At 50.7% G+C, this 16,598-nt stretch overlaps 2 protein-coding genes across 2 annotated transcripts; both read left to right on the top strand.

Annotated features, from left to right (window-relative positions):
* Positions 1-529: 529 nt before the first annotated feature.
* On the top strand, positions 530-4,139 carry Rpl14 (ribosomal protein L14). Its single transcript, XM_045136604.1, has 6 exons — positions 530-591; positions 1,015-1,116; positions 1,492-1,586; positions 3,416-3,515; positions 3,602-3,655; positions 3,806-4,139. The coding sequence occupies exons 1-6, from the start codon at positions 589-591 to the stop codon at positions 4,100-4,102; spliced, it is 651 nt and encodes a 216-aa protein (XP_044992539.1). The 5' UTR covers positions 530-588; the 3' UTR covers positions 4,103-4,139.
* A 3,656-nt stretch (positions 4,140-7,795) lies between these two features.
* Positions 7,796-15,559, top strand: LOC101609768 (zinc finger protein 621-like). Its single transcript, XM_045136946.1, has 4 exons — positions 7,796-7,920; positions 12,466-12,592; positions 13,279-13,371; positions 14,613-15,559. The coding sequence occupies exons 1-4, from the start codon at positions 7,897-7,899 to the stop codon at positions 15,557-15,559; spliced, it is 1,191 nt and encodes a 396-aa protein (XP_044992881.1). The 5' UTR covers positions 7,796-7,896.
* The last annotated feature ends 1,039 nt before the right edge of the window (positions 15,560-16,598 follow it).

The raw sequence follows: 16,598 nt of genomic DNA, 5'->3' as shown, positions 1-16,598 counted from the left end.
GTAGGGTTTCACTCCAGCCCAGGCTGACCTGGAATTCACTATGTAGTCTCAGGGTGGCTTCAAACTCACGGTGATCTTCCTACCTCTGCCTCCCAAAGGCGTAAGCTCTTTAAAGAAAGAAAACAACAACAACAAAAAAAAAAACAGTCCTGGGCCGGACGGATGGCTTAGTTGTTAAGGCTCTTGACTGTGAAGCCTACGGACCCAAGTTCAGTTCCCCAGGACACACGTAAAGCAAGATGCACAAGGTGGAGCACGCGGGTGGAGTTGGTTTGCAATGGCTGGAAGCCCTGGTACGCCAATTCTCCTCTCTCTCTCTCTCTACCTTCCTCTCGAAAGTAAATGAATAAGTAAATTAAAAAAAAAAAAAGTATGGCGCAAGTTAACTTTATCGCACATGCGTGCGGCTATTCTACCCGCCCTAGCCGGCGCTGCCATAGTTTTCCCAGCGCGCATGCGCACACGTACACCTCCACCTCCACCAATCACTGCACGCGTCGGCCTCTCGTTAGCGGAAGAGGCGGGGCATCCTTCTACACATGCGCACGGGCGGGCGGGCCGTCTTCCTTCTCGCCCAACGCCGCCGACATGGTGAGTCCGTGCGCCGCGGGGCTCCGAGCGGTGACGGCCGGGCTGCCTCGCCAGCGCCGCGGCGTCCGAGCCGAGGCGGGGGTCGGCGTCCCAAGCGTCCTTGGGAGCGCGTGGGGAGGGGCCCCGGGCCGCCGGGGCCCCGGGTTCAGGGCGTGCGGCCGGCAAGCGCGTGGGGAGGAGGCCGGCAGGCAGGCAGGCCGGGCGGGCGGGCCTGGGCCGCGCGTGCGCAGCCGCCGGGCGCGGACGCAGGGTCGGGGCTGCACCCGGGGCGTGCGGGCCTGGGCTCTGGTGGAGGGCCAGCCCACGTTTGGGCGTGCTCCCCGAAGTCGTTCTCCCGATTACCCATGCTTCATGCTAGTTTCGGGTTTATAAACCTAGAGAACATTTAAAAGCAAATAATCACCTTTTCTTCCCCCCTTTTAGGTGTTCAGGCGCTTCGTGGAGGTTGGCCGGGTGGCCTACGTCTCCTTCGGGCCTCATGCCGGAAAGCTGGTCGCGATTGTCGACGTGATTGATCAGAATAGGGTATGTGTAAGGGAAATTGTCACCGGTTTTCACCCGACGTCGCCCTGAATGGCACTGATGGATGCTTCCGTGGTCCCCGGGTGTAGTTCCGCACGAGACGATCTTTATTTTGACTTGGAGCAAGCACCCTGAGCACGGGGTTTGGAGCAGACTTGAGCTAGCCATTAATGCCAGTCAAACTAGGCAGACACCAGGAGGGAAACCAGATGACATTTAAGCGAAGTACTGCACGATACCAGTTGAGAACCTGTTGAGTACACAGGAAGTACTTAATTTAAGTAGGGGGTATTTGTCCTCCGAAGGACAACGAATTACAGATGGCGGTTGTGATTTCATGTTCTGCGTTGACCTTGATCCAGTTTGTGTCTGTCCTAGGCTTTGGTGGATGGACCCTGCACCCGGGTAAGGAGGCAGGCCATGCCTTTCAAGTGCATGCAGCTCACTGATTTCATCCTCAAGTTCCCACACAGGTAACTGTCCTCCGCCCTTGGATTGCCATTTAGTCTTGTGCCACTTTTCCCCCCCTCCTCGAGCATAGAGTAAATGGCAAGGAAGGTTTAGGATTGTTTCAGAAGATTTGTGTCGTGAGAAGGCATCATATACTTGTTAAATGTCCTGTTTATGTATGTATGTATGTATTTTATTGAGGTAGGATCTCCCTCTAGCCCAGGCAGACCTAGTCTCAGGGTGTCCTCGAACTCATGACGATCCCTTACCTCTGCTTCCCAAGTGCTGGGATTAAAGGTGTGCGCCACCACACCAGCTCCTGTTTATTCTTACACTATTCCTGTTTTCCAAAACTGGGAATGGACCTGTGGCCTCATTTATGATAGGAGAGCACTTAACCGCCCTGTTGGTTTGGGTGCTTTTAGAGAGGGTCTTGGTCTATATTCTGAATTTGCAGTTCTTTAGTCTTGACCTCTCAGGACAGGGATATAGGCATGCATCACCATGCCCTGCTACTCAGTATTTTTAAAATACAAAAATGTCAGTGTTGGAGTCTCCTTAATTTAACTTTTATTTTTTGTTGCTTGTTAATCTGCCTGTTTGCCTTTTAAATGTTTCATTTATTTGAGGGACAGAATCAGAATGGGTGCGCCAGGGCCTCTAGCCTCTGCAACCAAATACCAGGTGCATGTCTTTAATGGGGTACTGGGGAAACAAACCTGGGTCTTTTGGCTTTGCAGGCAGGTGCCGTAACTGCTAAGCCATCTCTCTGGCCCTAATTGAGCTTTATTTGAGAGAAAGAGGAAGAGGCAGAGAAAAGAGATACCGTCCATCCACTAGAAAATGAACTCCAGATGTATGTGCCTGCCTGTGCATCTGCCTAACGTGGGTCCTGGGGACTCAAACCTGGGTCCTAATGCTTTGCAGGCAAACGCCTTAACCACCAAGCAATTTCCCCAGCCCCCTAATTGAACTTTAATGTGCGTCAGATACAGAGCATTTAATATCGGAGATTCTGTTTCCAGCTTACTGTCATACAAGACACTTGGGCAGTCAGAGAATAGGCGCACCAGGGCCTCCAGCCACTGCAAATGAACTCAAGACACATGTACCACCTGGCGCATTTGGCTTTACATGAGTACTGGGGACTCAAACCTGTCTCCTTTGGCTTTGCAAGGAAATGCCTTAACAGCTGAGCCATCCCTCCAGCCTGGCAGCCATGCCTTTTAGACATGAACTAAAGCACTGGTGTGTGGTGTTTGGCTTCAGTGGAGCATTATGTGACTGTCACTGATAGACTACCTCTGAATTGTGTGTGTTAGGGTATCTAGGTAATGCTCCAGAGTGATTTTGTGTCATCTCTTCATATCCATCAATATTCCTAAAAAGTTGAGTAAAAATCCAGTGGGACTGTTGTGTGCTAAATAGTGACAGTAGCTGGGCAAGCAGAACCTTTCCCATTGGATGTGGCCGTGCTGCACTGTCTGAAGTACTAGGCTTTCAAGGGTACCTGTGGATGTTCATGGCTGTGAAACACTTAAGGTGCTTGGCTGCGAGTTAAAGTAAAAGCAGGCTCAACTTGTAACTGCCCTGTTTGTTACAAAAAGAACCGTTATCTGCAAATCCACTCACTATTCAAATTCAGTTTTAAATATGTTTAGAGGTGATTGAGCTAAGTTTTCTGAATGTTGTTCATTAGGTTAAGGATCTAGAGTGCAAGGTGGTGTGTGCATTGTGAAGACAACCAGAGCTGAGTGAGTGGGAAGGGCGTTTGTTTGTCCAAGGACAGTGTTCTCCTTGGATGTGTGTGGCTTCAGAGCTCTTCCTTACGCTGTGGTCTTCACTCTCATAGTGCCCGCCAGAAGTATGTGCGAAAAGCCTGGGAGAAGGCAGATATCAATACTAAGTGGGCCGCCACAAGATGGGCCAAGAAGATTGAAGCCAGAGAACGGGTAATGAATTACTTAGTTCATCTCAATTCTGAACATTTCTTTTTGAGGTTGGAAGGTGTAATGAAAATCTTGTTTTCTTTTATCAGAAAGCCAAGATGACAGATTTTGATCGTTTTAAAGTCATGAAGGCAAAGAAAATGGTAAATCTAACTTCATTCCCATTTTAAAATTCACTGATTTCACTCAGTTGTGGGGGAGAGGCAGCTGACTGCTTTTCTGAAAACAGCGTGGGTGAGTTGCGTTTTATGTATGCCTGTGTAGTCAATGCTTCCTGTATTGCCTTTTTTCAGAGGAACAGAATAATCAAGAATGAAGTGAAGAAACTTCAGAGAGCAGCTATCTTGAAAGCTTCTCCCAAAAAAGCCCCTGTGGCTAAGGCCGCCATTGCAGCTGCTGCAGCAGCCGCTGCCAAAGCTAAAGTCCCTGCAAAGAAGGGGGCAGCTGCCGGCAAGAAGGGGGCTGCCGCCCCCAAGGCTGTGGCCCAGAAAACGGCTGCTCAGAAGGCAGCACCTCCCAAAGGTCAGAAGGGCCAGAAGGCTCCGGCCCAGAAAGCCTCAGCGCCAAAGGCATCTGGCAAAAAAGCATAAGTGGCATTAAAAGGAATAAAGGTTCTTTTTGACGTGGTGGCACATCTCTTTCATGTGAACTTCAGAGCTTATTGCCGAGGCTGCAGTAAGGAACAGTTGGAATTCTAAACAGGATGTCTTAACCACACTCACTGCCAGGCTTGGATGGATGGTGTCCAGTTATGACAAAGTCGCATGACAGTTAACAGCAATGTGACTTCCTTGTACAAATATATCTCCCACATTCAGTACACCAGAGCTTAGTCTTTCAAGTGTACCATGGGCTGGAGTGGGGCACTCGCCAGCATGCAGAAGGCCCTGGGTGTATCTCCAGCACAGAAAGAGACAGCTGGGCTAGCCACATGGTGGGCAAGGTACTAGGTTTCTCCTCACTGGTAGAAGAAAAAAACAAAACGGGTCCTGCGTTGGTCCAACAGTGAGGTGCTGGTAACGCTGTGAGTGCTTAGCATGCTTGTGACCATAAGAGAGGTCTCTGGACATGAGTGGATGTATGCACAAGCAGTCACATTGGTTAGGAGAGAATGCTGAGATGAGTGGGGATTGAAAAAGGAGTTTGAAACTGGCAGGCACACCCTGTGGAGCTGAAGGTCAAGGGAAACGGGAGGATTTGGCATTACAATTCAGGTGACTATTGACAAAGATAAGTGCAGAAGAGAAGCTTGGGCCTTATAAAAGGATGGGATAGTCTAGAAAGGTAGAAGTGAGGTGCCAGGGGCTTACATAATTGTAGGTTTATTCCCAATAAGTGGAGGACTTTCACTTGATCTGGACACACTGAGGAAGGAGGTCCTGCCTGTAGGTTACGGGAAGTACAGTGGAATTGATCAGGAGAGTTTCCTCTCCTGGCTGGCATCTGGGGCCTGAAGTTCTTTCATGAACGCTCTGATGAGAAAGAAGGCTTCTGGGTGGAAGCAGTTTAGGCTGCACCCAGGAAGTGGCTCTGTACAGAGCAGGTAGAAGGTCCTCTAAGGTGCCTGGGGGTGGTCCGTGAAACCCCTGAAAAGGAGCAGCAAGTAGGCGGAACAAATGGATGCACATGAAGACCTGGTTTAGAAGGCAGAGGGGAAATTAATTGTTCAACCGCTCCCCGGCAGAGGTAGGATTGACAGGAGTTCACAGTGAATTTCGGGACAGCCTGGGCTAGAGTGAGACTATGAAAAATTGTTTAGCCACTCAGGCACCTAGAATCCACTTGGGTCACAGCTATGTCTTTTGAGCAGTTGCTGGAGTTGATGGCCTGAGGAACTTGACTGAAGTCATATCCTGGTTTAAATCCTGCTGGTCAGGAAAATATCTTGTATGGCTTGTCATCTAAAACTAGCAATCCTCCTTGCCTTACACTGCAGCAGGGATCTTCTGAGGGATTTTTGAGGACGGCTCACGGCAGTTGACGCTCTGGGTAGTTTGAAGTGGGGCAGTTTTCAAGAAGGTCTGAGAAGTGCTGTAGCAGTACTCCATCTGGGAAGTAACACCTGGAATCAGGATAGCACTATGTAGCTCAGGCTAGTTTCATCCACCAGTCCTACCTTAGCTTACCAAGTGCAGGGGTTACAGGTGTGTGCCACCACAGCCAGCTGCTTAGCCTTTAGTGACTAAATTCAGGGTTCCCTCCAAATAACCAGGTTATTGAAATTTTTTTTTCTTTTTTGGTTTTCGAGGTAGGGTCTCACTGTAGCCCAGGCTGACCTGGAATTCACTATGTAGTCTCAGGGTGGCCTTGAGCTCATGGCGATCCTCCTACCTCTGCCTCCCGAGGGCTGGGATTAAAGGAGTGCGCCACCACGCCCGGCCAGGTTATTGAATTTTTAAAAGAATCCACGGATACATTTACATCATCATAAAATCCAGTACAGTGCAGAAAGCTCTTGCCTTGCTCTTTTCTTTGCATTTTCATATGCATCAAAATAGATTGCTTGGTGGTTTTGTTTGCATGTATGTGTTTATATGCATGTGGAGGTCAGAAGTAGTTGACAAAAGTCCTAATTAACCCCTTCTCTCCAGGTGGGTCTCGCTAGCCCAGGCTGACCAGAAACTCATTCAGTAGGCCTTGAACTCCGTGGTCTTATCTCAGCCTCCAGCCCACCAGAATTATGGGCACATACTACCACGCCTTACTTTGCACCTTAATTTTTTTTTTTATTTAAGAGAATGGATATGCCAGGGCCTCCAGCCTCAGCAAACGGAACTCCAGACTAGTGTTCCACCTTGTGCATCTGGCTTATGTGGGTTCTGGGAATAGAACATGGGTCCTTAGGCTTTGCAGGCAAGCACCTTAACCACCAAACCAGCCCTCCACTTTAGTTTTTGAAAAGTGGTGATCCAGTTCTGTCAGACTGGTCCTTCAACCCCAGGTTCCTTTCCTGTCTCCCCAGCACTTGCATTACAGATGTGTAACACCGTACCTGGCTGTTTCATAAGTGCTGGCAGTCCAAATCTAGCTGCCCAGGCTTGTGCAGCAAGTACCTTACAGACACCACCTCCCCACTTGGATTGGTGGGTAAACACCAGCTGCTGCGTGTTCTGCAGCTGGCTTCATACAAAACAGATTTTCGGGATTTTAATTTAGTCAGCTAAGCAAGTTTCCAGAGAGACAATCCATGTAACGGGGCAATCGGTATGCCCACTATGAATGTGTGTATTATATGTGCACACACTCGTGTGGATACATGCTGGCTGAGGACGAGCAAAGTTCTGTGCCATTGTGTGTCCATTCAAGCCCTCTGGATCAGACTCAGACTTCCATTGAGGAGGGTGACCTTTGTGAGGTCTGGTTCATATGCAGATCTATTCCAGAATCAGGATCTGAGCATTCCTTAGTCTGGCTCTTGGCCTTCTGCAGTCACTTCCACTTGTACAATATGTCCCATAGATGTGTCCTGTTTTTATGGACCTTTATATGTCCTGTTGCTCATCGCTTTTTCTTCTTTTTAAAATTTTTTTAAAACTTTTATTTATTTGAGAGCAATAGACAGAAATTGGCAGAGAGAGAACGGGCGCGCCAGGGCTTCCAGCCACTGCAAACGAACTCCAGATGTGTGCATCTGGTCCTGGGGAAGCAAGCCTCAAACTGGGGTCCTTAGGTTTCACAGGCAAACGCTTAACCGCTAAGCCATCTCTCCAGCCCTCATTGTTTTTTCTGTTTAGTGGCTTTAAGAAAAAAAACTTCGCACTGGCCATTTTCACACATGAACATATTTTGATCATAATCCTCGTCCATAATTTTATGTCTCCCTCTATCCTTTCACTGAAACCTTCTTTCCAACTAGTCTTCCAAGAAGTCAAGGATCCCAGCGCTGGAGGCTGAGGTAGGATCGCCTTGAAGTTGGAGGCCAGCCTGGAACTACAGAGTGAGATGAGACCCTGCCTGGAAAAAAGGAAAAAGAAACATCGGGGACTGTCCAAATCTTAATTTGAAGATGTTTGTTTTGTTCAGTGTTAGTATTTGGTGCCACTCATCATGGGCAGACACAGGGCAGCTCTTGCTAGCTGGAGCTTCCAGCGGGAACAAGCCCGCCTCCTCGGCCAGCACGCGCCACGTGGGCCCCGGGACCACCGAGACGCCGGCCTCCGCGCGGCCCAGAGCGCCCCGGGCGCGCTCGCGTTTCCGGGTGCGCGCGAGTGCAGGGCGCTCTGGGCTGCCCGGGGTCGTGGGCCTCGGTCTCCGCGACCGGCCCTGGAAAGTTCTCGGGACCCGCGGGCGGGCGGAGGGGTCGGAAGGCCGAGCCGGCCGGGCCAGGGAGGACGCGTGATGGGCCGGAGAGCCGAGGGCGACGGCGAAGCGCCCGGCCGCAGCCATGCCCCGGGCCGCCGGGCCGCAGGTGAGCGCCGCTTCCCTTCCGCTCCTCCCTCGCTCGGGCCGCCGGCTCCCTTGCGCGCCGGGGGGAGGATCCTGCAGCCAGCTATTACTCGGGGACAAGAATGTGTAGCACAGAGAGAAGTGATCAGGCAGGCTTAACCCCAAGCAAGAAGAGCACCCAGTCGGGAATGTTGAGTCGGGACCCCCAAAAGTGAGAAACTAAGTTCTGGGCATAGAAGTATGTTAGGCAGGCCTTTTCTACAGTTGGAGGGGTCCTATTGGATTGTCTGTGGAAAGTTCAGCCGGGCGAGGTGTTGACTCAGGCCTTTAATCCCAGTACTCGAGGCGATGGCTGTGAGCGCCAGGCCAGCCTGGAAGTAGTGTGAGTTCCAGGTTAGTCTGGGCAGCAGTGAGACCGGGGGTGGGGAGAGTTTATTGGGCTGGAGAGATGGCTTAGCAGTTAAGGCGTTTGCCTGTGAATCCAAAAGACCCAGGTTCGAATCCCCAGGACTCACGTAAGCCAGCTACACAAGGAGGCACGTGCGTCTGGAGTTTGTTTACAGTGGCTGAAGGCCCTGGTACGCCCATTCTGTCTGTGCCTCTTTCTCGCAAATTAAACAAACAAACAAACATTAAAAATCAAGTTTCAAAACGTTTATTGACGTGAACTTAGAATTCAGTTGAAAGAACAAAGCTGGAATAACAGGTGATTTTGACTGGCAGCTCAGCTGACTGACTGAACTTCTCTAGCCCTTCTCAGCTACCCATGCAACCTCTGCAGCGTCCACACAAGTCTCAGAAGTGGGAAAGGGAAAGAATTTCTTCCCCTTACTTCCCCATTGGATCTCTGGTTGAACTCGAACCTCTGTCTCTCTCTCTCTCTCTCTCTCCCTTACCAAAGTCACAAATTCCTCATTGAATACTTTCCCCCAGCAGTTGTGGGTGTCACAGAGACCCCTCCCCTTCTGCATGTATGTACTTTCATCCCCTCCTCCCCCCCGCCCGCCATTGCTGGGATTAAAACCATGAATGTGTTTCTTTTTTTTGTTTCGTTTTTTCGAGGTAGGGTCTTGCTCTAGCCCAGGCTGACCTGGAATTCACTTGGTAGTCTCAGGGTGGCCTTGAACTCACGAAGATCTTCCTGTCTCTGCCTCCCAAGTGCTTGGATTAAAGGCGTGTACCACCACACCCGGACTCATTTATATATATATATATATGAATGAATATATATATAGAATTTATTTGCAAGCAAAGAGAGAGAGAGTAGCCACTACAAACAGACTCCAGATGTGCACACCACCAACTTGTACATCTGGTTTTACATGGATAGTGGGAAATCAAACCTGGGTCCTTAGGCTTTTATTTTTTCTTCTTCTTTTTTTTCCCCAAGGTAGGGTCTCACTCTAGCTCAGGCTGACTTGGAGTTCAGTGTATAGTCTCAGGGTGTCCTTGATCTCAGGCAGTCCTCCTACCTCCGCCTCCCAAGTGCTGGAAGTAAAGGTGTGTATCACCACACTTGGCTTCCACTTATGCGTTTTCTAACTGCCACGTGCAGGGGCTGTGAGGAAGGCTGGTGTAGTGTATAAACAGGCTGAGTTTACAGATGGTTCCAGGAGAGGTAGACAGAGGTATTGTAGGTCATGGTGGCGACTGACTTCCGGCCCAGAAGGAATCCGCTGAAGAGTTTTAAGCAGGGGAAGGTGCCAGGGGTAGATTTATATAGCAAAAGATTTTTTTTAAACTTTTATTTATTTATTACAAACAGAGAGAATGGACACGCCAAGGCCTCCAGTCACTGCAACTAAACTCCAGATGCATGTGCCACCATGTGCATCTGGCTTATGTGGGTTCTGGGGAATCGAACCCAGGTCCTTCTGCTTCCCAGGCAAGCGCCTTAACTGCTAAGCCCAGGACTGGGGATATAGTTCCTCTCCTGGGTAGTCCTTACCTACTGTGCATGCTTAAGCCAGGCGTGGTAATGCACACCTGTGACCCCAGCACTTCGGTGTTGGTGACACGAGAATCAGAAATTCAGGACCGTCATTGGCTGTTAGTTAGTCTGAGGGTAGTCTGGACTGCTTGAGACCCTGCCCTCCACCCTTAGCTGTGAGATGGTTGTGGGTGGGTGTAAGTCCTTTATGAGGCTTTTACAGGGCTGGAGAGATGGCTCAGCAGTTAAGGCACTTGCCTGCGAACCCATGTTTGACACGCCAGATGCACAAAGGTGAGGCAAGCACAAGGTGGCACGTGCCCACTAGGTGGCGCAAGTTTCTGGCATTCCATTGCGGTGGCTGAGGCCCTGCTCTGCTACTTCTGTCTCTAAAGTTTCTTTTTTAAAGGCTTTTACAGTTCACATTAAGTGTTGTCTTTTTTTAAAAAAAAAAATTATTTAAGAAGTATTTGGGGGCTGGAGAGATGGCTTAGCGGTTAAGCGCTTGCCTGTGAAGCCTAAGGACCCTGGTTCAAGGCTCGGTTCCCCAGGTCCCACGTTAGCCAGATGCACAAGGGGGCGCACGCGTTTGCAGAGGCTGGAAGCCCTGGCGCGCCCATTCTCTCTCTCTCCCTCTATCTGTCTTTCTCTCTCTGTCGCTCTCAAATAAATAAATAAATAATGAACAAAAAAAATTAAAAAAAAAAAAAGAAGTATTTGGGGCTGGAGAGATGGTTTAGTGGCTAAGGCGCTTGCCTGTAAAACCTAAGGACCCAGGTTCGATTCCTCAGGATCCAGATGCACAAGGTGGTGCATGTGTCTGCAGTTTGTGTAGTGGCTGGAGGCCCTGGCATGCCTGTTCTCTATATATGCCTCCCTCTCTCAAATAAATGAATGAAAATTTAAATAAAGTAAGCATTTGTGTTTGAGGCAAGCTTCAGGTTCTCAGTAAACCTGGGCAGAATGTACAGTGTGTCTCCTACACCTCCCACCACCACATAGCACACCGCCCTGGCAGAAGGTCCATCCCACACCACAGTAGTACAGTTGTAGAAAGGGATGAACTTGAACTCACTTTGAATGTCATTGTCCCCTAAAGTCCATAGTTTGCTTCAGGGTTCCCATTACGGGCTGTACCAGTGTATAATGACACCATCATTATAGCATCATACAGAGCATTTCACGACCTTACATGATCTGTGTACTCCTGTCCACCCTCCCTCACTTCTGTCGCTGAGATCCCAGTATTTTCTCTCCATTATTTTGTCTTTTTTGAAGTGGCCTTTGATTGGAATCATAAAGCAGGGACCCTTTGCAGATTGGCTCTTTCTAGGTAGTGATGCATGTTGAAGGATCCTTTGTAGCTTTTCAAGGCATGATAGCTCGTTTCTTTTTTTTTTTTTTTTGAGGTAGTATCTCTAGCCCAGGCTTACCTGGAATTCACTATGGAGTCTCAGGGTGGTCTCCAACTCACAGTGATCCTCCTACTTCTGTCTCCTGAGTGCTGGGATTTATTTATTTGTAAGCAGAGAGAGAATGGGCACATCAGACCCTCTTGCTGATGCAAATGAACTCCAGCCACATGCAGCACTTTGTGCATCTGGTTTTACATGGGTGCTGGGGAATCGAATCCAGGCTGGCAGGCTTTGTAAGCAAGCATCTGTAACCACTGAGCCATCTCCCCCAAGCCCCTCATTTTTGTTAGCACTGAATAATACTTTGTTTTCTATACCAGTTTATTCACTTGCCTATTGAAAGTCATCCGTGGTTGCTTCCAAGTTGTGTCAGTAACACGTTTTGAATTCATTTATATATGTATATGTATGTGTGTATGGATTCATATGTGGAGGTCAGAGGGGGGTCATCTGTGCTCTGCCTTCTCTGAGACAGTCTATGCCTGTTACAAATGAGTCTGGCTAGATGGCTTTACATGGGTGCTGGGGACTTGAATCTGGGGCCACCACACGTTGGAAATACACACCTTGATTTCTTTGAAGATTTAGTTTTTTTTTTTTTTGAATGGTTGCGCCAGGACCTCCAACCACTGCAAACGAATTCCAGACGCATGTGCCACCCTGTGCATCTGGCTTATGTGGGTAGTAGGGAATCAAACCTGGATCATTAGGCTTTGCAGACAAGTGCCTTTACTGCCAAGCCATCTCTCCAGCCCAGTTTTCTCTTACTGTTTTTTTATTTTTTAAGATGAAAATGATTTTATATGCCAGTCTTAAATATAAAGCATATTAACAATCATGAATGATAGTTACATTCTTTTTTTTTTTTTTTTTTTTTTTTTTTTGGTTTTTCAAGGTAGAGTCTCACCCTAGCCCAGGCTGACCTGGAATTTACTATGGAGTCTCAGGGTGGCCTTGAACTCGTGGAGATCCTCCTACGTCTGCCTTCCAAGTGCTGGGATTAAAGGCATACAAGAAACTGTTCTAATTTATTTCATTCTTTGATTTAGTTTCTTCTGCCCCACACATACATTTCTTTCTTATAGGAGGCAGAGCACTGGCTGAGGTGCTGGCTGCTGTTACTAGATTGACCCTCCCCTGCGGCTCAGGGCTGTGGGCCCAGGGGAGCTCTTTCTGCCCAGCAGCTCAGGGTGCCCTCCTGTCCTCACCCTACCTGTTTCAGGAGCTGGTGACCTTTGAGGATGTGGCCTTATACTTCACCCAGAGTCAGTGGGACAGCCTGCAGCCTGAGCAGAGGGCTCTGTACAAGGACGTGATGCTGGAGAACTATGCACATGTGGCTTCCCTGGGTGAGACTTTGGGGGAGTCTGTGCTCTTTTGCAGGAGCTCTGGGGACCCTAGGAGTCTAGAGGTTAAGCCAGTTTAGAAGGAACTAGGGTCACCAGCCTCCAGAGGATCGGTGAGGAAATTGTGGGTCACCTTGACTTCCCCCAGACTTCCTTGTCCTCCAAGGAAAGGTGTGGTTATTCTCCTGAGGGCCAGAACCTTTCCTGTCACCTCAGGTTTGCTCTCTAGTCACCCTTCCACTTGGGGGCAAAGGAACTGGTCTTCCCCTCCGTGGAGGGGTCCCCCAGGGAAGCAGCACGTGCACCCTTCCTGGGAGAGCTTACTCTCTTCTCTTTTGAGGCCCGGTCAGTTCCTGAGGAGAGTCCCACCTCCCTGGCATCATCACAGAGCCCAGTGTAGTTGCCTTTCTTAATTGTTTTGGTTTTTCGAAATAGTGTCTCACTCCAGCCCAGGCTGACCTGAATTCACTACGTAGTCTGAGGCTGGCCTCGATCTCACGGCAATCCTCTCACCTCTGCCTCCTGAGTGCTAGGGTGAAAGGCATGCGTGCCCAGCTTTCTTGACCCGTCTGCATCACTCACCCTGGTGTTTTCCACTTCTCTCTGCCAAGCTTGGGAGGGGGCTGAGAGGTCTTGGGAACCCTGCTGGATGTGTCTTCTCAAATTGTCTTTTGTCTTTCCTCCTGGAGTTACATGTCCGTCCCACAAACCTGTTCTCGTCTCCCGGCTGGAGAGAGGTGAAGTGCCGTGGGCCGCAGAGTGCGTGAGCAGCGGCAGTCCTGGTGAGTCCAGCCGAGCTGCTGTGCTCGCTGCCTTCGGGGGTCTGCAGGCAGTGTTTCTTCTGCAGTCAGGAGGGAAGCTGCACTCCTCCCGAGCTAGCACCCAGGGCCCCTGGCCCTCCCCGGGGCTGACATGAGCCTGGGAGCAGCACCCACGCGTGGACCCTGCTCCCTGCTTGCTCACCTGCCCTTCCCCGCACCCCAGGGCCGAGTTGCCCTCTCCAGAGCCACTTCTCTCCCGCTGCCCGCTGGCAGCTCTTTATTGCATTTGTTATTGCCAAGAAGTGGGATTTCCTTCAGCATTAAGCAAGGGTAATTCTGTGTGCCAGACTGATTCGTATCACAGGTAAGAACTGTGGTTTTAGGTTTTGTTCCACGAAATCAGTAGTTTTGTGTTTTTCACATCTAAGTCACCTAAAAGTCCCACCTGTCTGTAGACCTTTAGGCCCGTGTTGTATCTGCCCTAGATAGGACTGTGGAGGAAGGGCTGGGCATGTCCGCCTGCCGTCAGCCCACCACACACGCCGCTCCCCTCTGACGGTCCCCAGTTTTGGGAGCAGGTGACCCTTGGGTCTCCTTTAGGGTGAGAGCTTCCAGCCTCAGTCTTCGCGCACACCGGGGTGTTGTCTCCGGTGGCTTCTTAGCAGTGCTGCCACCAGGGCCACAGCTGTCCAGGCTGACTTCAGCTCAGCCGTCCGTCTAGATATGTATATTTCTTGTCAGAGTAGTATATAAGATATTTACATACCGATTTTGAGGACTATTTAGAATTGGGGCTGTTTTCATTCATTAGAGGGAAAGAATTGGATGAATAGGCTGGGGGAGCATTTTCAGCCTGTGAGACTGTGGAATGCTGTCTTGCCTCTATTGAGTCCCGTCTCCGTTATCTCCAGGCCCCTGTGCCTGTGCGGCTCAGTCTTTTCAGGGATGGCTTCTGTTTTGACCCTCCCGTCTCATCCAGCTTTTCCTCTCATTCCCGGGGCTCCTTCCCATCTCTCCTGTCCTCATTCACGGGCTGTCTCTTCTGTTTGGTGCACATGCCACCCATTTTCCTGGTGTGCGTCTAGTATGTTCATTGTCCTGTTGTAGGTCACTTGTTTTTGTCTTTCTCCTTCTCTCTTTGGATGCTTGCAGCTATTTCAAAGCATTATTTCTGCAAGTCACCCAGCCAGAGAAATTGGGGCCGCTGGACTCCACTTGCCTTCCAGTCAGCAAGCAGGGCCACTTGTGTTTCCGTTGGTCAGGTGGTGAGTCCCAGGTGAAGGATGAAGGGCCCGTCATAAAGCAGGAAATCTCCGCCGAGCCGGAGCCGTGCAGAATTCCAGGTGGGACGGTCCTCGGAGATGCTCCTCCGCACTTTGCATCCGAAAGCCAGGCCGCGCAGCAAGCTGTCGGTGTGAACCCGAACCTGATCCTCCGAGGAGGGATGAAGTTCTACGAGTGCAAAGAATGCGGGAAAATCTTCCGGCACAACTCCAAGCTGATCCGGCACCAGGTGAGCCACAGCCGGGAGAAGCCCTTCAAGTGCAAGGCGTGCGGCAAGGCCTTCAAGTCCAGCTACGACTGCGCCGTGCACGAGAAGAACCACACCGGAGAGGGCCCGTACGAGTGCCGGGAGTGCGGCAAGGCCCTGAGCTCCAGCACGGCCCTGGCGCAGCACCGCATGATCCACACCGGGGAGAAGCCGTACGCGTGCCGGGAGTGCGGCAAGGCCTTCCGGTGGAGTGCGGCTTTCCTGCAGCACCGCCGCCTGCACACCGGGGAGAAGGTCTTCCGGTGCCCGCAGTGCCGCAAAGCGTTCGGCTGCAGGTCGCTGCTCGAGGTGCATCAGCGGGTGCACACCGGGGAGAAGCCGTTCCGGTGCGCCGAGTGTGGCAAAGCCTTCGCCCAGAAGGTCGCGTCCGTGCAGCACCAGAGGGTGCACACCGGCGAGAAGCCGTACCACTGCCGCGTGTGCGGGAAGGCCTTCCGCTGGTACGGGAGTTTTGTGCAGCACCGGAAGCTGCACCCGGGGGAGAAGCCGCTCCGCGCCCGCGCCCCGGGCCCCGCCCCCGCCGCGGCCGTGCTCGTCCCCGCCCCCTGGCCCCTGCTCGTGCTGCTGTCCCCGCCGGGGCTCCCTCCGCCCGCCCACGGCCTCGGTGTCCCGGTGAGCGCCCCCCCGGTCCTCTTAGTCCCCGCGCCGCCGCCCTGAGCGCTGCAGGTTCTCCTGTGTGCGCTTCTTCCTCCTGCCCGGAGGGTGAGGCCGGGCTTGGCTTGGGCCGGTCAGCGGGTGTGCGGGAGGCCTGGCCTCTGCGGGTTGGAGAAGGGAGCGTGGGTGGAGCCGCCGCGGAGAACTAGAAGGGCCTTCTGGACAAGCACGCCTGCTGCCTTGCCTAGGTCCATGCAGGGTACTGTGCCGTATGCAAGCCATAATACGCCATCAACAGTTCACAGCAGAGCCGGAGTGCACAATCCTGGTTTGGTTTTTGTTTTGCTTTTTTTCTGTTGTTTTTGGAGCCAGGGTCTCACTCTAGCTCAGACTGGCCTGGAATTCACTAGTCTCAGGGTGGTCCTGAACTCATGGCGATCTTCCTACCTCTGCCTCCCGAGTGCTGGGATTAAAGGCGTGTGCTACCTCGCCCAGCTTTCCTGTCTTTTTAAAAATATTTTTATTTGTTTACTTGAAAGCAGAGAGAGAATGGGGCCACCAGGACGTCTAGCCACTGCAAGTTAACTCCAGATGCGCCACTGTGCAGCTGGTTTTATGTGGGTACTGGGGACTAGAACCCCAGTTGTTAAGCTTTGTAGGCAAGCATCTTAACCACTTAGCAATCTCTCTAGCCCACTCGCCTTTTTTTTTTTTTTTTTTTTTTTGAGATAGGGTCTTACTCTAGCCAAGGCTGACCTGGAATTCACTATGTAGTCTCAGACTGTCCTTAAACTCACAGTAAGCCTCCTACCTCTGCCTCCCGAGTTCTGGGATTAAAGGAATGTGCCACCACACCTGGCTATAATCCTATCTTTAGGCATAAAGATTTTTTTTCTTTAATCTCACATTTTATAGCTACATGAATCTTTTTAGATTTTTTTCTTAAATAAATATACACAAAAACACGGAGTCATTGTTACATCTATTGTGTCCTTTTGTTTGTTTTGCTTTTTTGAGGTTGGGTCTCACTCTAGCCCAGGGTGATCTGGAATTCACTATGTAGTATTAGGGTGCCCTTGAATTCATGCCAATCCTCCTACCT

Source organism: Jaculus jaculus, chromosome 17 (genome assembly GCF_020740685.1).
Source record: "Jaculus jaculus isolate mJacJac1 chromosome 17, mJacJac1.mat.Y.cur, whole genome shotgun sequence".
In the NCBI taxonomy this organism is placed as follows: Eukaryota; Metazoa; Chordata; class Mammalia; order Rodentia; family Dipodidae; genus Jaculus; species Jaculus jaculus.
The sequence above is the reverse complement of the archived record's forward strand: the minus strand, read 5'-3'. Positions and strand labels throughout refer to the sequence as shown.